Source organism: Pelodiscus sinensis, chromosome 12, assembly GCF_052426305.1.
Source record: "Pelodiscus sinensis isolate ZL-2025 chromosome 12, ASM5242630v1, whole genome shotgun sequence".
Lineage (NCBI taxonomy): Eukaryota > Metazoa > Chordata > Testudines > Trionychidae > Pelodiscus > Pelodiscus sinensis.
The window spans coordinates 4,990,454-5,016,024 of NC_143063.1; the positions used below are offsets into that span (position 1 = coordinate 4,990,454).

At 52.3% G+C, this 25,571-nt stretch overlaps 2 protein-coding genes across 2 annotated transcripts in view; both read left to right on the top strand.

The window, feature by feature from the left end:
- The window catches only part of LOC149523694 (uncharacterized), a 113,575-nt gene extending 112,420 nt beyond the window's left edge, over positions 1–1,155 (top strand). Inside the window, exon 21 of the mRNA XM_089781614.1 lies at positions 771–1,155. Within this exon, the coding sequence (XP_089637740.1) occupies positions 771–962 (192 nt within the window). The 3' untranslated portion in view covers positions 963–1,155. The remainder of the gene's footprint in view (positions 1–770) is intronic.
- A 328-nt stretch (positions 1,156–1,483) lies between these two features.
- Positions 1,484–16,061, top strand: LOC142831190 (maestro heat-like repeat family member 5). Its single transcript, XM_089781615.1, has 9 exons — positions 1,484–1,699; positions 1,829–1,946; positions 2,482–2,625; positions 3,091–3,267; positions 4,111–4,266; positions 5,172–5,274; positions 6,121–6,195; positions 6,805–6,900; positions 16,042–16,061. The coding sequence occupies exons 1-9, from the start codon at positions 1,596–1,598 to the stop codon at positions 16,059–16,061; spliced, it is 993 nt and encodes a 330-aa protein (XP_089637741.1). The 5' UTR covers positions 1,484–1,595.
- Positions 16,062–25,571: the final 9,510 nt, after the last annotated feature.

Here is a 25,571-nt window from a genome sequence, read left to right on the forward strand (position 1 = left end):
AAGCCAGACCCGAAGCCGGAGCATCCGAGAGAGTGACACAAGCAGCACGGCCGGGGTCCCTACAACTGGGTCACGAGGATCGGAACTGACCCGACAGAAGTTCCCATTGACCCAGGTCAAGTAGTTTGGGATCTTGGGGGGATTTCGTGGAAGAGCAAAGGAGCGATCCAACCTTCGGAAGGCCTGGGAGCAAGTGACAGGCACGAGCCAGACAGATGGTCAACCCCAGAGCCGGACCCAGGGATCCCGGTTTGAGATCAGCAAGGACCTTCCTCATGAGCATTAGCCCAGAAGGCACAAGCAGCCCAGTACGACGGGGGAGCGAAAACGAGGACCTGAAACCCGGGATGTGATGGAAAGCCAGTCGCCGGGAGCAACGTGGGGTCTGCACCGACACCGCTTCGACCTCCCGGCATCGCCCCGGCTCCCTGCTGCTTGTGGCGCTGGAGTTACTCAGGCGGCAGAGGGGCAGTGATGCCCCCCCGGTCACGTCTGGCAAGCTGACGGGCGGGGCTAGGCCATGAAGACAGAGAACGGGAAATAACGTCACCGGACTCTTCCGCCCTTTCCAGGAGGTTCCCATCTGCGTCCATTCTAGGACCAGGAGACGGTCCAGGGGCCATCACATCTCCCTTCCCCCCAGAGGATCTCACCCTCCTTCCTCATAAGCCGCAAGGAAATGGAAAATGGAAGCAGGATGACAGCCAAAGCCATGGGAGCGGATGGGCAGGTGGGGACAGCTCAGTGACATTTCTGTCTCCTGTCTCCAGGCAATGGACACGCTGTACGAGATCCTTTTCCTCTGGGGATACCGAGAAGCCATCCTGGAAATGTTTCCCCAGCTCCTCCTCGTCTGCGTCAGGCAGGTGCAGTACGTGCTGGACCTGTGCCTGCCAGGGACTTGGAGGGCCCAGAAGACATCCAGCCCTGAGGGATCCGGCCGCCTCAGCCCCTTGAGGTAACGGCGGAAAGGAAGGGGAAGAACAGATTTGTTCTGCTCAGCCCCTGTGGGACCTGCCTTTCCCTCTGCTGTGCGTGTCCCTACAGCCCAGGGGCAGTTCTGGGCAGGTCTGTGTGGAGGGAGCGGTGCTGGGCGCCCGTGTGCGTGTGAGCCACACTTGCTCCTCTGACTCCGACCACAGGCCAGGGGCCACGTCGGCACGTCCCCATGTGCTCCCGGCCGAGGGATCAGGGCTTTTCTCAGTGCCTGTTGAGCCCGCTGGGCCTCTGTCCTACAAGACCCCACCCCAGGACAGCGTGGCCAGAGCACACACAGAGTGCACAAGACCGGCGGGGGGGCCGTGTCACAGGCAGGCAGGACGAGGAGGGGCCCGTGACGCTGATTCCACGGGGACAACCAGGGAACCACCTGGCTAGAAACTCGATGAGTCTGTGGCATGGCCAGGGCCCGTTGGGCAGGGCCGTGCCCTCACACGGTGCTGGGTCCATCCCGGGGGAGGCCGGCTGCTGCTGACCACGCCGAGTGTCCCAGGCCTTGTGTGGTTTGCGCTGCGTGGGGCTGGGGTCGAGTTCTGACACCCGGACTTTTTATTGCCTCTAGCACCTCCCTGGAGGCCGTGAAGACCCTTTTCTCCATGCCCAGATACTGGAAGGAATTTGCCAGTATCCAGCTGCAGCAGGGCTGGGACATGATGGCCTCCCGCCAGCGCTTCTCCCAAGGGGTGGGCTTGATCGCAAGGTAGAGTCTGGGCAATGGGAGCTCAGTGGGAGACCCTCCTCTGCCCCTGCTGGCCCTCTCAGCCCCGCCATGGGAGAGCGACGCTCTCTCCCCTTGGTAACTCCGGGCATTTTCTCTGTCCTGTTCCAGGGCCATGGTGGAGCACCAGACCCCACAGCTCCCTGCGGTGCTCAGAGAGGCCATCACCATCATGCAGAGTCAGGAGGAGCAGCCCCAGAGAAATATCGCCCTGACTTTCTGCACCGAGGTGAGATTCCGGAGCTGCCAGGCACATGTGGCCTTGTGCAGAGCAGCTCGGTCCCGTCCCAGGCAGGCAGGCAGGCACCGGGGCCCATCGCCAGCAGCTTGGCAACGCCACAGCCAGCCGGCTCCTCTGCCCACGTGGATCCTAGTGGGGCCGGGCAGAGTGGTGGGAGGCAGGGTGAGATTGCTCCTGGCGGGATGTGCCTCCGTGGGACCATGTGACAAGAGAAGATGTTTCTCCAGCGCCCTGAGGCCGGGCCTCTCTCCTCGCCTTTGCCTGGGGTTTCATTTTCTTCTGCCACGGCTCGCTCCAGGACACGTTGCGATACCCAGAGATTCCCCTTTCCCTGGCGCTTCATTAGGGGCTTGTACATTAGTCGCCCTTCTGGGAATGGACCATCTCAAACACCAGCCGCTGGCTCCTTACCCCCAGAGATTTTGTGTGGCAGGAAGTGACCAGCTGGCAAAGATGCTGGCGCACGAACAGACCGAGAGGCAGATTTCTGCTCCTGCAGCTGATGTTGATTTTCTCTTTCCAGTTTCTCCGGAGTCCTTCCATCCTCACCACAGTCACCAGATCGGAGCTCCAGGAACAGCTGATGGAATGGACCAAAGATCCCAATCCGGAGATACGGAGGCTCTGTCTGCAGGGCCTGGGCAGTATCATCTTCCAGCCAGAGAAGGTGAGGGGCAGGGCTTGCCCAGGTGAGACGTTGCTGCACTGGGAGATAACAGACACATCACTGTTGCAACCCCTGTTCTATACCGTTACTGAGCAAGCCAGGCGTGAGGTGTCCCTGCTCCCTGGTGCGGGCAGAGCATGGTCGGTGGGAGGCAGTGGGGCAGGGGAAGGAGACTCAGGGCGTCGCTCAAGGCAATGGGGGGAGAGTGTCGGATGACAACAAGCCCAAGCTCGGCAAGGGCAGACGAGTCGGGGGGCGGGGTCAGAGCTCGGGGGGCGGGGCCTGGAGCGGCTCCAGGCAGGCGACAGGGCGACTCTGCTCAAGGGCCAGGGGTGCAAAGCACCTGCCAGAGCGGCAGGAGAACGACTTTCTCCCCCGCTGGGGGCTGGCCGATGGGGGGATGGTCCAGCCCCTGCCCAGGCTCTGTCCCAGGCCAGGCGTGAGCTGCCTTCTGCCTTCCTGCAGGGGCAGTTGTTACGGGCCCAGCTGCCAGGGACCATCGCCATGTTCTGCGCCAGGAACGCATGGACTGTCCTGGAGGCCCTGAAGGACGCGGCAGACGCCATCTACCTGCTCGCCGGGGAGGGGCTTGGCTCCATCTCCCAGGACATGGCAGTCGGCCTGCGCCCGCTCATTGACCACGTAAGGCCAGGACCCCGGAGAAGCACATTCCCCCTCCCCTGATGTCCTGGTATGACCCTGCCCAGCCCCTCCCCGCCCCCCAGGCCAGCCACACAGCACCCAAGGGGGCCCCTGCCAAGGGTGGGGAGTCTCCTACTCAGCCCCTCCCTGGCAGAGCCCTTCTGGGAAATGGGGGCGCCAAGCTCCCAGCCCTGCTGCAGCCTCCCCTCCCACCCTCCTGTGCCCAGCCCCTCCCCGAGCCCCAAGGAGGCAGGCGGGAGCCTCAGGTCCCAGTGCCCCGGGAGGGGAGGCCAGAGCAGCCTCTGTGGCCAGGGACCTGGGCCTTCCCTCAGCCCCCTCAGGCCTTGCTGGGGAAGGAAGCTGGGAAGGGGCGATGGGAGGGGAGGGGAGGGATGGGGAAGAGGGACGGGGACGGAGGGACCCGGGAAGTGCAGCAGGAATGAGGTGAGGATGGAGATTCCTCGTAACTTGCCCCTTTCCACCCTTCACCCCCCCCATGCTCAGTGGCTCCCCTGCCTGGCACTGCACAGGGGTGGGCTGGGTCTCTCCAGGCCGGGCGGACGGGGGAGAAGAACATGGAGAGATTGGCCCCTCTCTGGACTCCAGGCGGCTGGGGGGCTGGGTGCAGGAAGCTCTCCACACACATTGCACCATGGACCTCTGGGTCTCAGCCCTGGCCAGCGCACAGTGTCTGTGGGGCTGCCTGGTGGTTGCGGCTTCCGCGGGCCAGGGCGGGTCCCGGTCGGGGTGCTGGAGCCGTGTGCGATTTGCGGCCGTCAGGCCCCTGACCCTGGGACACGGCCTGGCTCTCACGGGCTTCCCCGCCCCGCGTGTCCTTACCAGGAGAGGGGCAATGTCCGCTCAGCCGCCATCTCACTGCTGGGCACCATGCTGGGCGGGGTGAAGGGCCCGGACAGACCCCGCGTGCGGCAGGAACTCACCCGCTGCCTGCTCCCGCTGCTGCTCCACCTGGCAGACGAGGAGCAGAGAGTGATCCTGGTAAGTGCCCCCTCGGTATGTCCCGGAGAGCAAAGCGCCAGAGTCCCTCGGGCCCCACCCCTCTCCAGAGCCCCTGCCCAGCCAGGGCCATTGGGGACGTGCAGGGAGGCCTGAGGGGGGCCCCTTGGCTCTGACTCTCTGGGATCCCGGAGCCCCGGCGCTGCCGTCTCTGCGAAGAAGGGCCGAGCTGTGGAGATCCCGTCTGGCTCTCGCCAGCCAATGCTCAGCCTCCCCCCCCCCCGAGCAGCGTCCCCTGCAGAAGAAGGGGCAGGACACTCCCCAAGCAGGGAGAGCAGGAGACCAAGGGGCAGGGAGGAGGGGACGCGCCCCAGACGCGCCCTCTCTCAGCAAGGCCCCTCTCGCTCTCCCCTCGTGCTGCAGAGCTGCAAAGCGACGCTCTTCCGCTGCGCCGTGTTCCTCGGCTGGGCCCATCTCAAGAGTCTCTTCTGCAGCCTGGCCTGGGATGGCTTCTCGCGGCTCTTGCCCAGCGTCGGGAAGTGCCTGGTAGGTGAATTCTGTGGGACCGGGGAGCGGTGACCGGGGAGCTCAGGGAGACCTTTCTACCCCACCCCGAGTGCCCAGGGGGATTCTCCCCCGCTCGTCAGGCAGGGAGCAGAGGCAGCCCCCCCAGAGGGGCTCGGCATTTCCTCAGTTGTTTTCCAATCCCACCCTTTCCACTGCCCCCATCTCCCGAACTTAGCGCTGCCCCTGCCACCTGCCCGTGGGCTCCTGCCCCTCTGCCTGTGCCCAGCTTGGAAATGCTCTTCCCCAAGGGCCCGACTCCGGACATCTGGGCTCCTACTGGCTCTTGCCCTGGCTTCCCTCTGTGCTTCAGCGACCCTGGCCTGTCAGCTGTAGGTTGATCACTTTGTCTGGTCTGAGCATGTCTCCTGCTCTGCTCCTAGATGAAGAATTACAAGAGGAACTTCCCCAGATTCCTGTTCCAGGCCTTAGAGTATCTGGAAAGCTCCCAGGCGTCCATCAGACATTCTGCAGCCCTCTTCATCGGTAAGCAAAGCAGCCCCCGGGAGCTGTTCCAGGGCTGTTAGAGTTAATAAAATCTGGACATGAACAAAAAGGGGTTTCAGGACAAGCATCAGCCAGCACCTCAGGCGCCTGCTGCAACTGCAGCTGTGAAACAGGGATGGAACATAGACGAGTTAGTTGAATAAAATATCAGTGCTATTGTGTTTGGGTGTGTGATTTCGTTCCTCCCGTCCCTAGCGTACTGCTGCTCGGTCTGCAGCTTGCCCAGGTAAGGAGTATCACGTGCTCTTTCCTAAATGACTAGAAGTCAAGTTGTCTAAAAGAATTGCACCCGGTGTGCCCTCTGAGACGGCGTGAAATGCTGCTCCGAGCTCTCCATGAACATTACGGGGGAGGGAGAGCTCAGTGCTTCGAGCATTGTCTTACTGAACCCAGGGTTATGAGTCAGTCTTTGAGGGGACCGTTTAGGAATCTGGGGCAAATCTGTCAGGGATGGTGCTTGGTCCTGCTGCAGGGCAGGGGGCCAAACCTGATGGCGTCTCAAGGTCCCTTTGAATTCCAAAGTTCTCTGTTTTACTGCTCAGATTTGCACTCTTGTTTGAAGAAATATGGGAACGATTAAAAAATTCAATGGCGATTAATCGCAGGCTTAACCGTGTGCACCTCCCCTTTGAGTTCAATCTCCTTCCCCAATCGGCCTTTCAGTGATTCCTGGGGTCGGATGCTTTCTTCATTGTGTTTTGCATCACACTGAAGGACTGTCTTGAATTTCCCAAGGGCTGTCTTACGGGAATGGCTGACTCTTTAGTAATTTGCAGGGATGACACTGAAACAGTGTGAGCTCCATTCTATTCCTTGTCTGTGTAGGAGAAACCATCCACCATTACTGTGACCTGTTGTCGAAAAGAGTGACTGCAGCTGGTGTCACCCGCCTGTGTGAAGGTAAGGAAATTCCTCTGGGCGTTTGGGCATCTGTGGGCAGGATGAGGCCTGAACACAGATGTCACAGTGTCCCTCTGGGTCTAAGGACAGTGCTGAAGGGAGAAGAGTGGTCTTGCTGGTAGGACATAAGAATGGGAGTCGGGAGCTTTGAGCCACCAGGAGCAACTCTGTGCCTCACCTTCCCCATCCGTGAAATGGGGGTAAGAACAGAAAGGCACTCAAGGACAGCTGGCCAGAATGGAAAAGGACCCTCACTATGAGGAGGCATTAGTAGGAGGAGAAGGATTCTTACCCTGTGTCAGAAAAGTTTGCATTGTCTCCTCCCCAAGGACCTTCACCCAGAGATTGATTCTTAGCTCCTACGGTATCCTGCCAGGCCCCCTGGGAACTCCTTTCCCTGCCACCTCTGGAGCACTGAAGGCGGCACAAATGCACAAAGGGTTCAGTAGAAGTGAGGAGCCTAAACCCTTTCTGCGGATCGGCGCCTGAATGTCAGAGTCACGGTTGTTGTCGTGTTCCCGGGGCAAAGGCCATTGGGAAGCAGAGGTTTTCCAGGCCTCAGTTACAGCAGCTCTGTGGGGTTTCCAACCTGTTTCCTCTTTGTTTCAGCTTTTCAGCAACAGCCTTTAAAATCGGACAGGGACACGTGGCTCATCCTGAACGAACATCGGCAATGGCTGCAGAAGATTGCGAGCCGCGTGTTGGGCGCTTCTTACGACTTGGGAGAGGCACCGACACAGAAGGACTCTTCCTCCTGCCACGGTAGGTACCACAGACGGGAGCAGCTCTTTGGAGCAGGGAAGCAGGTTCCGTGGGGCGAGAGGGGCCGTGAGGGGTGGCAGGAGCGACGCGGCGTCCTGGAGTCACTGGGGGCCTCTCGCGTGGAGCAGAGGGAAATTGTTCCTACCATGGCCCTGCCCCAAACGACCCCCCCCGCCTTTGGGCTCCATGCGCGATGGCCCAGCCCCCCAGCCACAGCTTCTCCATGGGATCCCCTCCGTCAGCAACGCACGGAGAGACGGGGATTCTCCAGGACTCCCTTCGGCCATCGCCAGCCCCAGGGGAGCAGCGGCCGGGGGAGGGGCTGGGCTCTCTCAGGGATGCCGGCTCTCAGGGAAATGGCAAAGGGGGAGGAAGGGGAACCTGCCCTGGTCCAGATTCTCCCCCTTGACAATTGTGTCCTTCTCATCTGTGCTCCTGCCCTGTCTCCTCTGACAGACACCGGCTGAGCCCACCGCTCCCCGGCCTGGCCGGGAGACCAAGCAGCTGGGACACCACAAGGATCCGGAAGGGGCAGAGCTGCACGTGACGGGGAACCAGCCGCGACCGGGACCAGGAGCCGTTCAACCCACAGGCCAGAGGACGCCAAGCCCCTCCCCGGCCCTGCGGCGCGTCCACAAGAACCGAGGATCCGCTCCTGGCCCAGAGACTTGCAGCAGTCGTGGACTTTTGCTTGTTCCCCAACATTTGTCCTGCCCGACACCCCAGGACATGGCTTGTGAGTCACCATCAGACCCACCCATCTCCGGGCCCTTCCCACCGGCCTCTGCCCATCTGGGTGGGTCTCTCTCGTCGTCCGTCTGCCTTCCCACAAACACCAGCGTGGGACCACTCTCCTGGGGGGCACTGGGACTGCGCGCGTTCTGGGGTCCGCGGTGGGGGAGGGGTTGGGGTTGCGCGTTCTGGGGTGCGCGGTGGGGGAGGGGTTGGGGTTGCACGTTCTGGGGTCCACGGTGGGGGAGGGGCTGGGGCTGCCCAGCATTCTGGGACTGGGGTGGGAAGCTGAGGCTGCCCGGCTGCTCTGGGGTTTGCGGGGATGCCAGGGCACCGGGCAGCCTGGGGGCTGGTGTGGGAGGGTAGAAATCTGGGGCTGGGCAGCCACCAGTGTGGGGAGGAGAGGGCAGGGCAGGGCAGGGCAGGGGCAGTAGGCTGGTGGGCTTGGGGGGTGGAGCCTTAGGAAGAAGGGGCGGGGCTGAGGTTTGCCTTCCCTCGTCAGCCGTTCGCCCGCTGCCCATGCCTCCCACTGCTCTCTGCCAGGCGGGTAGAGGCCCTGGAGAGAGGGGACGTGCCCAAGCACAGAAGTGCTGTGGTCAGGTGCCCCGGCCACAAGAGACTCCTCTGACCCTCCAAGAAACCCCACAGAGCCCTCTGCCAACTGGGGCGGGTTTCACCCCTCCCCCATCTCAGAAGGCCACGTGGGGAATTCTTGGAGGGGTCTTGGACCCTCTTGTGGTTTTATCCCCGTGGATCTGCCTCAGGAATGGATTTCACCGATTGGTGACGGGGGCGGGGCAGGGACCCATCTCAAAGTGGGTCAGGGGACCCCTCTGAGGACTCCTCTCCAGCCCTCCACCAGTCACTGTGGCCCCTGCCCGTAGGACCAGCGAGGGAGGGGACTGCACCACATGGGGGAAGTGCCGTGGTCTGGGGCCCTGCCCGCAAGAGGGTCCTGTGACCCCTCCAAGGAGTCTCTCCACCGTCCCCTCCCTACCAGTGAGGGTTACCCCCCCCCCCCCCCGCCTCAGGCCAGCTCAGAAGGGAAACGTGCACCAGTCAGAGCAGCCAGTGCCCGACAGCCTAGGCCAGAAGCCTCCATCTCTGGAGCTGAGCAGCCGGCCGGCACCATCGCCCTGGACGCCCCAGTGCAACAGTGCGAGGAAGATCCCGTCTCGCTCCCTGGACGTCTTTCCAGAACTCAGCGCCTGGCCCTTCGGGCTGCCCCTCTGACTGGTGCACGTTTCCCTTCCGAGCTGGCGTGGGGGAGGGGGTGACCCTCACTGGTAGGGAGGGGACGGTGGAGAGACTCCTTGGAGGGGTCACAGGACCCTCTTGCGGGCAGGGCCCCAGACCGTAGCACTTCCCCCATGTGGTGCAGTCCCCTCCCTCGCTTGTCCTACGGGCAGGGGCCACAGTGACTGGTGGAGGGTGGGGAGGAGTCCTCAGAGGGGTCCTGTGACCCACTTCCCAATGGGACACTCTGCCCCCCGTCGGAGGGACAACTCCCAGCCTGGCTGCGTTACACCAGTCACTGGGGATAGACCCGCAGTCACGGCGCGCTCCGCTTAGACAGGGCTGACTCCCACGCACGACGCCGCAAAGGGGTTAGGGTGGGAGCCAGTTAGGATCCGGCCCATCAGTCAAACCCACTCTCGGGGCGGCGCTACGGGGCCACGTTCCCTCTCAGGTGCGGAATGACCTTTGTTAGGTGCCGCAGGGGGCACAGGGCAGGGGCAGCGGTACTTGTTCTGGCTGGGGGCAGCCTCGGGGGCGCGGCCGGGGATGGAGGATATGCGGCGCGGGAGAATTATCTGAACTCCTGCACTAATAAATGTATCTCTGCTGTAGACCCTGCGTTGCTGTGAATTCCTCTGTCGCGACAAAGATTGTGTTTGATGTTTGTTTGTCGTGTGGGGTTTGTCTTATTGCTGCCTTGTGCTGTATTGTGTTAAACACAAATCCCGCGTTAGGCAGAAACGGATTAATAGGCATTGCTGACTGTATCTGCAGAAGCTATTGTCTCAGTAGGGCAGAGGCCCAGCAATGCCAGGCACAGCAGCTCCTGCGCGACGTGGGGACGCTTCTGCCCCAGGGAGGGAGGGGCAGCTCTCTGCCTGGGGACCCGCCCGGCCTGTCTCCTCAGGAACCTCTCAGCAGCTGTATCCTGCAACAAGCCGTGAGCAGCCGTGAGCGTGGGCAACGCAGCCTCTGGCCATAGGACAGGCAGCTCCCTCCTGCAGCCCCTGGCCAGCTCCCTCCCGGCCTGAGCCACACAGAACCCAGGCGTCCTGGGCCAGACAGCTGACCATGTGTGTGTGGGGGGGTGACATCTCCCAGCTCATGATCCCCCAGCACTTCACAGACGTTCCTGAAGCCTCCCACCCTGGGCCATGGGGACTGGAGAGCACCCAGCTCCCCCCAGCAACACCCAGTTCCCTTGCACTCTCCAGACCTCAGCTGGCTGCTGCCAGTCCCTCTCTCTAGCCCGTTTCTGGGCAGACTGCAGTCCCTCCTGGCCACTCCTCCCTGGCAAAGGGTGCGGACCTGCTACCTCTGCAACCCTGCCTTCAGGCCTTACGGCCTGGGGCTTCCCCGGCCCAAGCCCTCCCAGCCTGCCATGTCTGCTGTCGTACCTCGGTGTTTTGTACCTCGGTACCTTCGGTGGTCTGGACTGTCAGTGTCAGCGTCGTCTGGTCAGGGTCGTCCTGGCGCGCTCCTGACAGGACCTCTACTCCGTCGGTGATAATAAACTCTCGGCTGCGTGCGTAACAGTCGGTACTCCCTTTATCTAGCGTGTTAGACCCCGTGCACTCGGGTCAACACAAGAGATCTCTGAGAGGCCCCGGAAACGACAGATGCAGGCAAGGTTTGAAATCAGTCGAGCAGGTTGAAGCTCTACCAGTTGGTAACACAGATCAGTACAATGTGACACCACTGGGCACTATGGCCCGCGTTGACACGGTACCAACACCGGGCAGGCCTATTGCCATATATCAGATATTAACAGCACTTAGTCAAAGTTAAGTTACTGTGCACTCTGTAAGTTTAGGCAATGACACCTGCCGTTCAGGCACCTAGTGCTCCCCCCCCAAGGTCGGCCGGAGAGCACCCTCTGCGGTGTCCTTTTATAGACAGGTACAAACAACTTACATCATTTCTTACGTACCAGGTTACCACCCTCTGTTGCCTAGTTACCACCCTCACTGTATGGAAGGGGGGCTCACTTACTATCCTTCATGCTGTCAATTTTGACCCGGTCCTGAATCTAGGTCGGTCTGTGCATTAGTTTTTAGGGAGTTTTCGTACCAAGACATTTCTTATTCAGATGTTCCATTACTCCCCTTTGGCTCTCAGTCTGTACCCAGTGCCTCCCTGTGTCCTTCCATGCTCAACCTAACTTACACAATCACACAATTATCAATAGGGCTTCTTTCTTGGCTCCTGTGTTACTAAACCAAAGTCTTGCTCACTAGATTGCAGGCCTGTTGCTGTTTCCGTGTTGCAGGCCTTAGGCCTGCTGACTCCATATCACTGACCCTCAGCTTACTACATCTGCCTCTCTCAGCCCCGCCCACCACGGCTGCCTCTCGCAGATCCACAGACAGACCTTCCAGGACACAGGAATCAAATCCTCACCTTACAAGAAGTGATTTTTGGTACAAAACAGGAGAGAAACGTGATAAAGAGTACTTGTTTCCTTGATGTTACAGAGCAACTGAGGAAACCGAATTAAAACAGAAAAAACCCTCTGGCACAATGCTCATTTTTTCGGGAAGAATGGCTCTTCCGCAAGAGGGGGGGTTTTCACATCTACACAGCTCCTTTTTGTGTAAAAGCCTCTCGTGCAAAAACTGTTGCTAATTAATTATGCAAATGAAGCGTGGTGATAGTCTATTCTGTGCTTCATTTGCACAAGCTTTTGTGAAGAAAGGTTGCGGTATGGACGTAGCCAAAGAGAGCAGGCAGGGAACCTAAATCCAATTCACATTTCAACCCTCTGTCTCGATTGGTTCTCCTGGCCCCCTGGCTGACACCTTTGCTAGGTACCTGAATTAACCCTTTAATCAGCGGGTGCTGGTCAGCACTCCTCCTGTTCATGACACCTTCCCATGGGCCCGCCTCCATGTCGTAGAGCTCAGCAGTTTGGCATTGGCCCCTTTCCTCTGGTGCAGCCAGGTGAGGGGAGAGTGGACGGTTACACTGTCAGAGCCTCCCAAATAGCTATCTAAGGGTTGGAGATTGTGTCCAGTTCTGGGCATCACATTTCAAGAAAGATGTGGAGAAATTGGAGAGGGTCTTGAGAAGAGCAACAAGAATAATTAAAGGTCTAGAGAACATGAGCTATGAGGGAAGGCTGAAAGAATTGGGTCTGTTTAGTTTAGAAAAGAGAAGATTGTGGGGGGGACAGGATAGCCGTTTTCAGGTATCGAAAAGGGTGTCATAAGGAGGAGAGAGAAAACTTGTTCATCTTTGCCTCTGAGGATAGAACAAGAAGCAATGGGCTTAAACTGCAGCAAGGCAGCTTTTAGTTGGACATTAGGAAAAAGTTCCTAGCTATCAGAGTGGTTAAACACTGGAATAAATTGCCCAGGGAGGTTGTGGAATCCCCATCTCTGGGAATATTTAAGAGTAGGTTAGATAAATGTCTATCAGGGATGGTTTAGACAGTATTTGGTCCTGCCATGAGGGCAGGGGACTGGACTCACTGACCTCTCGAGGTCCCTCCCAGTCCTTGTATTCTATGATACTATCATCTGGTGGCGCGTTTTTATTCATCAAAGGGCCAATTAAGGTGAATCGAACATATGACCAATTTATGAAGGGTAAATTTACAAAATAGGGGATTCAGCGGATATTAAAAAATGGTTAACGACAACCAATAAACAGTACAAGCGACGAGGAGTCCTGTGGCACTTTATAGACTAACTGAAATGTAGGAGCATAAGCTTTCGTGGGCAAAGACCCACTTTGTCAGATGCAAACAGTACAGTAATCAATTCCCAAAAATCACAAGGAAAAGGAAAATTTCGGCTGAGTCCAATTGGCATGGTCAGTGTAATAACCAAAGTTTATAGCAGCCTTCTTGAAAGTTCCCAGACTGTCGCTCAGGAGCTCAAATCTCGCAGCTCACCGAGAGCTTTGAGAGGAGCCCTGAGAAGAGCCCTCCGAGTCCTCTTCCCTGCCGATGGTAAGTAGTTCTCAGGGTGGCTGGCGATGGTCTTCAGTGGAGTCTCCCGTAAGGCTGCAGTTGTCTTGATCCGGAGTCTGATGTCCTGTGAGGAAAACCCCGCGCACCCTGCCTCTGGGACGGACATCCCCAAACTGTCCAGCTATCGGCCTTTTATCCCGTCTCAGGCGGGAAATCCCTGCGAGGGAAACCCCTCAGAGTCTGCCCCTGCTAGGGAGACCCTGTGTGTGAACTTCTGAGGTAAAGCCAGGTCAGACTGGACAATGTGTGTTTGTGAGAATGACAGAGACACACACACTGAGAGTGACAGAGATTTGTGCATTGCCGAGCTCCCTCCATCCCCTGCTCTCTGTGTGGAGATAGGGCATAAGAGTAGAGGGAGGGAGGAACACCCTGACATCAGAGCCCCCCCCCTTCTCCTTCCCACACCCTGCACAGCAAGCAGGAGGATACCAAGGGGGCAGCTTCAATGCAGAAGGCAGGAGCAGCATGAAAATGGGGAGAGGAGCAACTGAAGCGTTAGCCCTTGAGAGCTTCCTGGACAAACCAGCCAGGATCATCGGCCAGAGGCTCTGAGATCTGTCATTAGACCCCGATCCACTGCTCGGTGAGCACTGCTCGACTATTTCTGCTGCTGCCGCTTCTTCTGTTGCTGCTCCTTCTCCTGCCCCTGCTTGTTTTCATGTTTCTTCTTCTGTTTGTGCTGCTGCTTCTTTGGCTACTTTTTCTTCTGTTGTTTCTTTTGCTGATTCTTCTTCTGCTTTTGCTCCTTCTTCCTCTGTGGCTGCTACTTACTCTGCTGTTGCCTCTTCTGCTGCTGCTTTTCTTCTTCTTCTGGGCTGTGTCTACACTGCACCCCTTTTCCGGAAAGGGATGCAGATGAGACAAGTCGGAATTGCAAATGCAGCGGGGATTTAAATTTTCCCCGCTCCATTTGCATGAACATGGCTGCTGCTTTTTTCCGGCTCGGGGCTTTGCCGGAAAAAAGTGCCAGTCTAGACAGGGATCTTTTGGGAAAAAAGCCTTTTCCGAAAGGTCCCTTATTCCTCTTAAAATCAGGACACAGCCCTGCTGCTGCTGCTATTTCCTCTTTCTTCGGCTGCTGCTTCTTCAGCTTCTCGTATTCCTGCCTCTGCTTCTGCTGTTCCTGCTGCTCTTTTCTTCTTCTGCTGCTGCTGCCTCTTTTCTTCTCTGTTTCTTCTACTGCTTCTGCAGCTGCTGCTTCTTCTCTGGCTGCTGCTGCTCCTTCTTTTTCTGTGGATACTTCTGCTGTTGCTACTATTGTGCTACTTCTTCTTCTCCATCTGGTGTTTGTTTCCTGTTGCTACTCTTTCTGCTGCTGCTACTTCTTTTTCTGTTCCTTCTTCTGCTGCTCCTTCTGCTGCTGCTGTTGCTTCTTCTGCAGTGCTGCTGTTTCTGCTGCTTCATCTGCTTCTATGGTTCCTTCTGTGGCTGCTCCTATTTGTTTTTCTGCTTCTCCTTCTTCTGTTTGTGCTTCTGCTTCTTCTGTGGCTGCTGCTGTTTTCTGTCTTCTGCTGCTGCTGTTTCTACTTCTCTCAGGGGATGTCTACATTTGCACCCTAGTTCGGAGTAGAGAGGCAAATGAAGCATACCGAAGTTGCTAATGAAGTGTGGGATTTAAATATCCCGTGCTTGATTAGCATATTTGCAGCCGGTCGCCATTTTAAAATGCCAGTCGCCCAATTTAACTCACCGTGTGTAGGCACTGTAGTCCGATTTAAAACCCTTCCCTCCATTTAACCGTTACTCCTCATTGCACGAGGAGTGACAGTTAAATCTCGCGCTTCATTAGCAACTTGGGTATGCTTCATTTGCCTCCCCCGTCTGAACTAGGGGACAAGTGTAGACACACCCCCACTCAATAAGGAGCAGCCAGAGATCATGACGCAGGGATGATCCCCAAAGCCTTATTCTGCCCCTCTAGTGGAGCTGGCGGGAAGTGGGGGGGGGAGGGGTGACCCACAGAAATTAGGAGCTTGCTGGAAGTCTCCAGAGAGCTGTCACCTCTGCACCTGGGAAGGGAAGGGGGAGGGGCTGGCTCCTCAGGGGCTGGGCCTGGGCATCTTCTCTCAGGAAGCAGGGGAAGCCTTGTGCCCGGCAGGGAGCTGGCTCCATCACTGTAGCCATCTGGTTCCTTACCCCGCTCTGCCCTGTCAGGAGGAGGGGAAGGGAACTCGGGGGCTGAGGTGGTAACAGAGCATCTCCCTCCCTCCCATTTAACACTCCATTGGCATCCACTGCAAAGTGTGGGACACTTCCGGCCCACGCAGCCTCCTCAGCACCTGCCCTGCTATCGACAGGCACATTTGCCTTCACTCTGCCTCCTCTGCCTGTTCCAGTGCGAGAGGAAACTGCAACATCCTCTGGGAGGAGGGTCCCAACTACGGGATGGTTTCCCTCTGCTCCCATTGAATGCTCTGTTCCCTTGAGACTTTCATCCTCCTTAAGAGCACTGGGGCTCTCAGACTGGAGGTGGGACAGTACTACTGTGTCCTGGAAAGTCTCATCAACATAGCTCTCTGCCTCCCTTAGCTCCTCCAGTTCAGGCACCCTGGCCTCCAAAGCACGAAGTCGGTCTCTGAGGGTCAGGCGCTCCTTGCAACGGGTGCACACATACGCCACCCGCCCACAGGGCAGGTAATTATACATGTTACACTCGACGCAATAAACAGGATAGCCCCCACTCCGCTGCTGGGCTTCTGTCTCCATTTTTCTAATGAATAAATTTAAGTATAAACTGGGATTCTTTTTAAACCTCTGGAATATAGATTATTATACAAGTTATGTTTTAAAGAAGGTCAGAAGTCACTAGTGCCCTCTAACCTCCCCCTCTAAACTCCCTGTTAGCTGTTCCTGTTCGCAAGCTCCCTGGGCGCTGAGTCACAGGCATATATAGCTCTGGTAGCCCCTCCCCCTGACTGAGGCTCAGCCAATTAACAGAGGCTTCTAGGTTTCAAACCTTTTAGAAGCTCCTTCAAACAAACAAACAGACAAACACAAGCTCAGCACACAGCAAATAACTCCCCCCCACACAAACACACACTCCAGACAGCCACTTACCACAAGGGTCCGGCTTTTACTCCTCTTTTACCTGGAGAACTCCCTCTCCAAACTCCCTGTTTGCTGTTCCTGTTCGCAAGCTGAACAGGACTTCATTTGACTGCGTACTGAAATGTTTCTGTGTTTGTCAAGTAGCTTGCTAATGTTTTCAGTGCCAAAATCATCCCTGATTTCATGTGGGGGAAGTGAGGCAAAGAAAAAAGCTGCCCATTCATTTAGTTCATTCTCTGGAAACCTCTTACTCAGAGGCTCACACAGCAGGGAGATGAAACGTAGAATAGGTTCACTGCTGAACTGGTCATCGGTTGTGGTTGATTTGATTTGATTTTTCACACTGTTTCTGCAAGATCCTGTCCTCTCAGCCTGCGGCTCTGGGCCCTTGCTAACTGCACAGCCTCACACGTTGTCAAAGAACCTTTCTGGGAGCATTTAGTCAGTTCTGCTAATTCACGTGAGACCTCATTTAATACAGCTGCAGTGACGTGGCAATTAGTGTCATGGAACTTAGCCAGGCAGCACTTTGCTATTGGGTCATTATTTTTTGAGATTTCCTGTTCCAAATAGTTAAGAAGGGGCTCCTAATCACACAGCAAAGCACTTCCAGCAAAATGTCTAGGTGGCTACCTCACTTCAGTGAGAGGTTTCAATGATACAGTCTCATTTTCTGTGACATTTGCTATTTCCTCAAATTGTCCTTTTCGGACTGAGGAACTGCAAAAGATTCTATAAACGGTCTTCAAAAGGGTCTCTCCTGTCTTCAGCACTGGCACTTGGTTCCACACATCAGCTAAACCCAGGTCTTCTCCATGGGCCAGGCAGTGTTGTGCTGTTAAATGTGGGATGCTCTGCTTGAGTTGTCTGGCAACACCATTGTTTTTCCCCCAGCACGACTGAAGCACCATCTGAAGTGAACATCGCTGTTTTCATCAGATCCCGCTTATTCAGGGTGTCAAAGGCTTTGAGAGCAGCTGTAACAGCTTGTGCATTCCAAGCAGATAACTGAATCGTTCCACCAAACACAGTCTTCTGCCCTGCACATGCTGCAGCTCTCAACTTGAAGTCAATGAAAAGCAAGTTGGTGACAGAAATACCTGTGCTCTCATCAGTAATAAGTGTATTGTAGGATGACAGGCGAATAGCTGACTTGATTTCTGCACAGACAACACTGATGATTGACTCCAAAACCACAAAAGCAGAGTTTTTCTATGCCAGCTTATACATACTGGTGCTTTCCCATGTGGTCATTTATATTTTGCGCGTTTCTGTTCGGGAGCTGTTCATTTGTACGGGAAGCAGAAAGTTATCTGTGAGAATTTTTATTTTTTCTGGCTTTAAATGTTTTCTGTCCTTCAGTTCCAGCCTCTTCTGTTTCTTTTTTGTGTTTCTAAGAGCATCCTTCACAACTCACATCCCAGGGGAGGAGAATTCCTGCTCCTAAGAATATGTGCAGCAGATTCACGACTTTTGCTTGATGAATCCTCTTCATGTTGTCCAAGGGCTTCCCCCGTCCCACTTGTGGCCTGCGGAGAAGTGGCTGCATATTCTAGTCTGAGTCCAAATTTAGCAGGTCAAGCCCACATCAGCACTGTACTGGAATATGTCCCCCCTCTGTACACAGATCTGGCCTTGAGATTGTTGAGATTCTGCTTCAACTCTTTCATTCAGCCATTCTCCTTTGACCGTGGGGCAGCATTTCTTCTTAGGGTTTGCTCCTGTGGTGGTTGATGCTCTTTGCCTTCATTAACACATGACTGTTAAAAGGTGCAGAAGGGCTGGGGAGTCATGTAATATCACGTATTCTGCTCTTAATTAAAAATCCTGTAGTCCATGGGATATATACAGCTTGTATTAAAAAGAGTCTGCCCGAGAGTGCTGCTGTGATAACTAACTCTGTTGCAGGCAATGATTAGAGTCATTGAACACTAGGACTGGAAGTGACTCAGGAGATCAAGTCCCTCCCCTGCACTCACGGCAGGACCAAGCACTGTCTAGATCATCCCTGGCAGGCGTCTGTCCAACCTGCTCTTCAGTATCTCCAGTGATGGAGACTCCACAACCTCCCTCAGCAATTTATTCTAGTGTTTAACCACCCTGACAGGTAGGAAGTTTTTCCTTATGTCCAATCTAAACCTCCCCTGCTGGAATTTAAGTCCATTGCTTCTTGTCCTATCCTCAGAGGCCCAGGAGAACAGTCTTTCTACCTGCTCCTCCTGGTAACACCCTTTTAGAAACTTGAAAACTGCTCTCATGTCCCCTCTCAGTCTATACTTTTCTAAAGTAAACAAGACCAATTCTTTCAGTCTTCTGTGACGTAGTGGGGGTACCTGGCTGGTTTCTATGCTGCTGGCTCTGGGGTAACCCCCACTGGCTGCCGTGGGTACCACGACCCAGCAAAACAGGATGAGTCACTATGCAAACCAGTATGGCCAGACACCCTCCATGGAGAGGAACAAAGGGAGGTGGAATGCTGCCCTGGCTGGGGGGCAGGGCTGGAGGAGAGTTAGTTAGTTGCGGGCTGGAAGCATGGAGGAGACAGCCTAGGGAAAGGGGCTGGAGTTTAGGGGCCCAGTCTCCCACATCTCAAGGGGGCCTGAGGCAGCCTAGCCCAGCTCTGTGACCAGATTACATCTGTGCTGTGCTGTAACCTGGAGAGGCAATAAACTTCCTCTATTCCACCGGCTGGTGCAGTCTGTTTGTGCCATTTCGGGGTGCAGGAGACGGGGGACCCCCAACGCGCCGTCACACTTCCCACATGAACCCCGGTAAATTTAAATCCCGCCTTCATTTGCAATTTCGAAGTGTCTAATTTACATTCCTTTTTTGAGAAAAAGGATGTAGTTTAGACACAGACAGTCATTTTTGTTGCTCTTACATGGACCTCTTATATGATCCCTTTCTCCAGTGCTCCTTCCTACACAGTCGCTTCCCATTCTGTATGTATGAAACTGAGTGTTCCTTTCAAAGTGGAGCACTTTGCATTTGTCCTTATCAAACTTCATCCGGTTTACATCAGACCAGTTCTCTAGTTTATCCAGATCATTTTGAATTCTGATTCTGTCATCCAAAGCACTTGCAACCCCTCCCAGCTTGGTATAATGTGTAAACATAATAAGCGTACTCTCTATGCCATTATCTAAATTGATGATGAAGATATTGAACAGAATTGGTCCCAAAACAGACCCCTGAAGAACCCCACTTATTATGCCCTACCAGTATGACAAGTGAACCATTAGTAATTACTTTCTGAGAACAGTTATCCAGCAAGTTTTGCACCCACTTACGTTGTATTTCATCTTTTTGGTAGTTGCCCCATCTAGGTTGTATTTCCCTAGTTTATTGATAAGCAGGTCATGCGATACTGTGCTGGATGGGGAGCAGATGTGGTAAAATCATTCCAATGGCGGCGTTTGTCCCCACTTGCTATGTATTGGTGCTCCATGGGCAAGGATAGAGGTGGTGGATGCTGAGCACCAGAAATCTGCCACATTGGACAAGGGGGTGCAGCTACTCTGGGGTCTCTGGGTACAAATAACTGATAGCAAAATCAATACCACTCTCCAGAAAACCCACTGACTGCTACACTTACCTACACGCCTCCACCTTCCATCCAGCACACACCATTCCATCCATTGTCTATAGTCAAGCCCTTAGGTACTATCACATCTGCTCCAACCCCACTGACAGACCAAAAACTTTAAGATCTCTACCAAGCATTCGTAAAACTCAATTACTCACCGGTGGAATAGAAACAAATTGAAAGGGCCAGACAAACTTGCAGAAACCATCTACTTCAAGATAGGCCCAAGAAAAGCTAGTTAAACTCCAACACATCAGCCACCTACACCCTACTCTGGAACAGGATACTACACTCTGAGAGGCCCTGGGTGACAGACCTATACTCTCTAATAGACAACCACCTAACCTCAGGAAGATACTTACTAACAACCACATGGCACAGCACATCAATACTAACTCTGGAACTTTCCCTTGTGACAAACCCCATTGCCAGATTTGTCCACATATCTACTCTGGGGACACCATCACTGGACCTAACTATGTCAGTTATACGATCAAGGACTCATATTCCTGTTCATCCAGCAATGTGACTTATGCCATCATGTGTCAGCAGTGTCCCTCTGCAATGTATATTGACAGACTGCTCAGTCACTTTGCCAAAGAATCAATGCCCACAAATCTGACATCTTCCAAGAGAAAATCCTATTCGTCTACATTTCAGTCTACCTGGGCATTCCCTTAGAGACCTGACAACATGCATCTTACTTCAGAAAGACTTTAACACTAGATTACAGAGAGAAACTTCAGAACTTTCATTCATGCTTAAATTTGACAGGTTACAAATGGGCCTTAAGAAAGATGCTAGTTACCTACACATTACAAAGACAGCTTCCCCAACTATTGATAGTCCTAGTAACTGCTGATTAGCCACTCACTGACTTAAAATAAGCTATTTCCTCCTTCCCTCTCCCCCGCCCCACCTTTTGTTCTACAATCTGATTTGTTAGTTTATAATGTGCTCACCCTCTTCATTGTATTCCGTTGTTATATATGGTCACGCCAATTCTCTTTCAGAATAGGATTTGGCGAAGTGGGTCTGGCCTAGGAAAGCTCACCACCTAACAACTATCTTGTTAGTCTTTAAAGTGCTATTATATTTTTCCTTTAGTTTTACCATGCTACCACAGTGCATTTGCTAGACCTGTGCCTTAGGGAAAAGAATTGACCCATAGTGATTCAAAAGTGACTTTGATTCCATTTCGCTTCCTGTACAAGTCAGTCACACTTTGTTTGGCTCCAGTAACCCTATGTCAAATATTTACTAGGCTCTCATCAGAATCAACATTACAGCTGGGCAAACCTCTCCATGCAAACCCTGTTTTTCACTTGCTTACAAGTTGTATGAAACATCCCGGGTTCAGCCAGGCATAGGAACAAGCCTCTATTGCCGTCTGCCTCTTGTCTACACTTTTGCAGCTTCCTCAACAACGGCTGGTCTGAGTCCCATGCTGGCCACAATCTCCTGTCCCTCAGGATACTGATGCCCCCTCTATGGCCTCCTTGAGACCCCATCATTGAGATTCCCATCTAGATGTAGAGGCTGAAGGAGATGGACAATTACAGGGCTCTCCACTAATCTCCCCTTTCCAGACTCCAGCATATAGTACGCTCAAGGCTCCAGCTGACTTCTCAATTGTACACAGATCTACATCCGATGTATACCCATCCCCAGACAGAACCTGAAAAGGCCAGGTGCCAGGAGAGCTCTTTCAGAGTCATCACCTATGTGTTTCAAACCTCTGACTTCCTCTGCATCCCTTTGTACCTCTAGCAGTAACCATAATCGCAACACAGTTCTGCAAGAGCCTCTCTCGCTATCTTCTGTTTCTTTTTGTGACCTCTGTAGTTTATTACAGAATGTTAGTCTAATGCATACAGGATCACTTCATGATATAAAACATAGTTACATGTTTCCAACAGAGTATATGCTCAGTGCTGTATAATATCCAAAAATTAACTGAAAGCTCTTTAACTTGGGGATTCTCTACAAAATAGATATCCTGTGGATCATTGGCTTTTAAATTTAAAACAGTTTTGATGCTGTAATGCAAGACCCAAACACTAGGTAGAGCAGCTAGCACAGAAATATTCTGTTCAAAATAGCAGGTTAAAATGAACATGTTGCACTGTGGTGGAAGGAGAACAGCAAAAGATTTTTAGCATTTTAAGTTTTTCCATGAATCTGTTAGTTTTGCTTTATTCTACTTTACTATTTCTACATTAGCACTCAACAAAAGAGGGAGAAAAGTAAAGAAGTAAATTGTATTTCCCCATGATTTCAAAGTAACACATTTCAAAAGTTAACATTTGTTTTCAAACTTCAAGAGGAGGAAAACGTCAATGAAAATAGCACTTTTCAATCAGCAGAGAATAAATACAATATATTTATTCTCTATCTCAGATGGTTTAATTTGCAGATTACTGTGCAAATTACTATATTTCTAATTATGCTACACAACTAAAAACATTAGCGCTAAGTGTGGCTGCTTCATATACCCTGTTTCTTGTTCCTTACCTTAGTCTCATCTTTTCTGTCCTAGGACTCATGAATTAGAAAAAAAAATCAGCTGGCGAAAAACCCTCAGAGATTATCATCTGCAAAAGAAATTAATAGAAATTCTTCCAAAAGACTTAGAAATTATCTTGGATGAATCAGTCTCCCAATCCAGTTTCATAGAGGAGGAATATGATCTCTTGGATAAAACAGAGGAGGACCCCAAGAGGAAACACTGTTGATTCTGATGCAGGAAGTTTTATTTCCAGTGAGTGAACAAGGCATCCAAATAGATGATGACAGCATGGAATGTCAGATGGCAAGCAACTGCATTAAAAAAATTGCCTCAGAGAAAGAAATGCTAAAGCTCTTCAGGGATTTATGGAAAATCCTGGCTAATGTGGGAAAAGAACTGTGTCGAATGAGAGGTCAGGGAAGATATCCCTGCTGAGAAATATAAATCTCAGCTGAAAGATAAGATTTTGCAATTACACAGACAGAATAAATGTGATCTTATTAATGGTTTGACTAGACTCAAATGCTGTACAACATCTACTTCCATTAGAGAAACACTATTTTCTGAAATGGATCAAATTTCAGCTGGATCACACTGACAGAAGGAATTGTTCTGAACCTACAGGCTGAATACAAAGAGAAATGCAAGTCTCTCAGATTAGTTCTGCCATTTCTTTACAGGTTGAGATTCCATGTGAAAGTTGGGGAAGTCCCAGGAGGCTGTGCACCCCATGGTTAAAGGCTGCAATACCCTAAAAAGTGGAAGGCAACTCACCCACCTCTCAGGCATCGCAATTGACCTCATGCTAAAAGAGCTTCCTGTTCACCTGATGAACGGACATGTCTGCAACCTCCCACTGCAATGGGTGACCGACATTCTGAACTCTGGGCCAAGCTGAGGGGAAGGACCAAAATGCTGGTTGCGATGATGCTGGGAGTGCAGAGCACTGGGAAATCCACCTTCCTGAACGCCACATTCCAGCAGCAGTTTGCAGTGAGTAGTGGCTGAGGTACGCAGGGAGCCTTCATGTTGCTCCTTCGAGCTAGAGCAATCTTAGAAAAGGAACAGGGCTGTGATTTCATCCTGGTGATGGACACAAAGTATGAAAGCCCCTGAACAGGCCAAGGTGGAAGAGAGTTATCAACATGACAACGAGTTGGCTATCCTGGTGACTGGACTGAACAACAGAACCATTGTTAACATGGTCATGGAGAATGCCACTGAAATGAAAGATTTTGAAAGCTGTGCTCCATGGATTTCTCAGAAAGCAAAGAGCGGGGCATAAATCCCACTGCTAATTTGCGCATCAGAATGTCAGTGATGTTTCTGCATGTGAACAAAACAGGAGACACAGGAAACGCCTCCAGGAGCTACTGGATTAAGTCATCAAAACTGCAGCAAAGATGAAAAATCTAAATGAGAAAATAAACTTTTCTGATATCATGGAGGATGATCTGGAAAAAACACAGTTGGTACAAGTGTTGCCGGACTGCAATTAAGAATCTCTCTCTCCTGATGAATAACAGCTAACAATCTGAAATGCAACAGAGACTACTGTGGGGAGAACAGAAAATTCGGGAGCTCTTACAATTTTCCCTGTACTATTCTACCAGATTCAGATTTGCTGCCCCACTTTCCAAATATTGTTGTATCAGAAGTGCAAAGAGCCTGAAGAAAAAACTGGAAAGTTGCTCACTCATTTAAGAAATGTAAGGAAGCCACTCACATTAAAGAGGGTCGCCACCGCAATATAGCCAATATTCAAGATGACAACATGGAAGTAATTGGAAGGACAGTGGACATGTTTTTCGAAGAAGGCTGGAGAAAAGAAAGTAAACTGGAAAACCATGAATTGGATATGCAATTTGAAAAAATTTGGAAAGAAAATTTCAGAATTGGTGCCCCTTTTTTATAGAACCATGAAATTCATGAAAAAATTGAGTTCTATCTGCAAAAAGACTTGGATAACAAAGGGAGTTCAGTCAGAAGAGACGAGCAGCAAAAAGCTTGAGGAATTCTAGAATTAACTCTGTCAACATGAGAACCAAACATTTAGACTTTTGATTGACCAACCAGTGAAACATTGGTTTACAAAAAAACCCAAAAACGGTTACAGAAAACAGAAAAAACTGCGGAAACGCTGATGGCCAAATGTAATAGTTACATTGAAGAGGGTCTATTTCAAGGTAGACTGATGAACATTTTGCAGGAAATTATTACATATGTTCAATGAGAAACTTCAATAGGAGGAATTGAAAACACTTCAGACTCCAGTTTGCTCTGAAGTTGATCTGAAGCTTCACATTTTGGGGGAAGCCGCTCGCACATTTCCGAAGATGCATGATGATTTTCCCCAAAGAAAATGATCCTCATCAGTGGCTGGAACAACTGATACTTCAGTATTTCTCTATATTTAAGAGCCATTATTTGAAAAAAGATGCCCAACAACACAGAGCCAAGGACTTCAGTGATCAGTGTCTCCAGCTTGCCTTAATGGCTTATGTTAGCAAAAAACTCGGGCTATAAATAGTGAATGACTCAGCAGTGGACAGTCTATTGAATGTGCCAGCTGGACTTTTTCTTCAGTTCACTGTGCAGAAGAAGCTGTTTGAACATGATAACTTCAACTATGTGAAGTTTGTCACAGCTTGAATACAAAGGCACAGATTAGATTAGTACCAACAGGCTGAGGATTTGGAAGATCCTGAGGAAGAAGTCAAAGCACATGCTTTGGAGAGGATACAGGAAACATTTGCTATGAAATAAACACACAGATATACTCCTAAATGAGATACCGATATGATCGGATGAAGTCACTGGATGGGCAAAAATGAACCATTTTCATCTACTCTTTGCCCCTTTTAGCCTATAGAAGAGGGGCCCACAGTGCTTCACGTGGGCATTCTTGGGTGTGGAGATTGCACTTGAATAAATAGGGAATGAAATATGCAGCCACTACAGTTCTGCAGCCAAAGTCTCAAAAACTGCCCTTCCGTACAGGATCAGGGATTTGGTTTTAATTGCTAGTTTTAATGTGCTAAGCAGGTGCTAGTATGATCGGATGAAGTCACTGGATTTCAAAACAGATTTGAAAAACCCAACTTCACACACACATGTAATTTCATCTATTAACACCATTCAGAACATCAGAATAAAAATCTATTTTGTGATACGAGAGAATTTGAGGTTTCTGGAGTGCTAAACCCAGTCGCATTTCACCAGAGCAGTGGTGACAGCCAATAACCATCTAAGTCACTCCAAGAACAGGGCAGCTCAACTCATTCAAGTATCAATACCCTCACCCAGACAACTAGTATCTCAGGGTAGCGAACACAATAGCCCAACAAAATGCACTTTATTAGAAGAGCTGGGACAGTCTCATTCCGGATAGAAGATTAGCTGCATTTCTGGCCCAGTTATAATTGGGACAGTGCACCATGATCAGAAGTTAGCAAATCCCATGCCATTAATGCTGCACTTGTAATGCTCCCTCTCCGCTTCCTCTGTCCTGACTCCACCCTTCA

Coding starts and splice junctions, on each gene's coding strand:
- LOC142831190 (XM_089781615.1), top strand. CDS start 1,596: ATGCCCAGATACTGGAAGGAATTTGCCAGTATCCAGCTGCAGCAGGGC. Junction 1,700..1,828: donor GGGGTGGGCTTGATCGCAAG/GTAGAGTCTGGG, acceptor GTCCTGTTCCAG/GGCCATGGTGGAGCACCAGA. Junction 6,901..16,041: donor GATTGCGAGCCGCGTGTTGG/GCGCTTCTTACG, acceptor CCTGTTCGCAAG/CTGAACAGGACTTCATTTGA.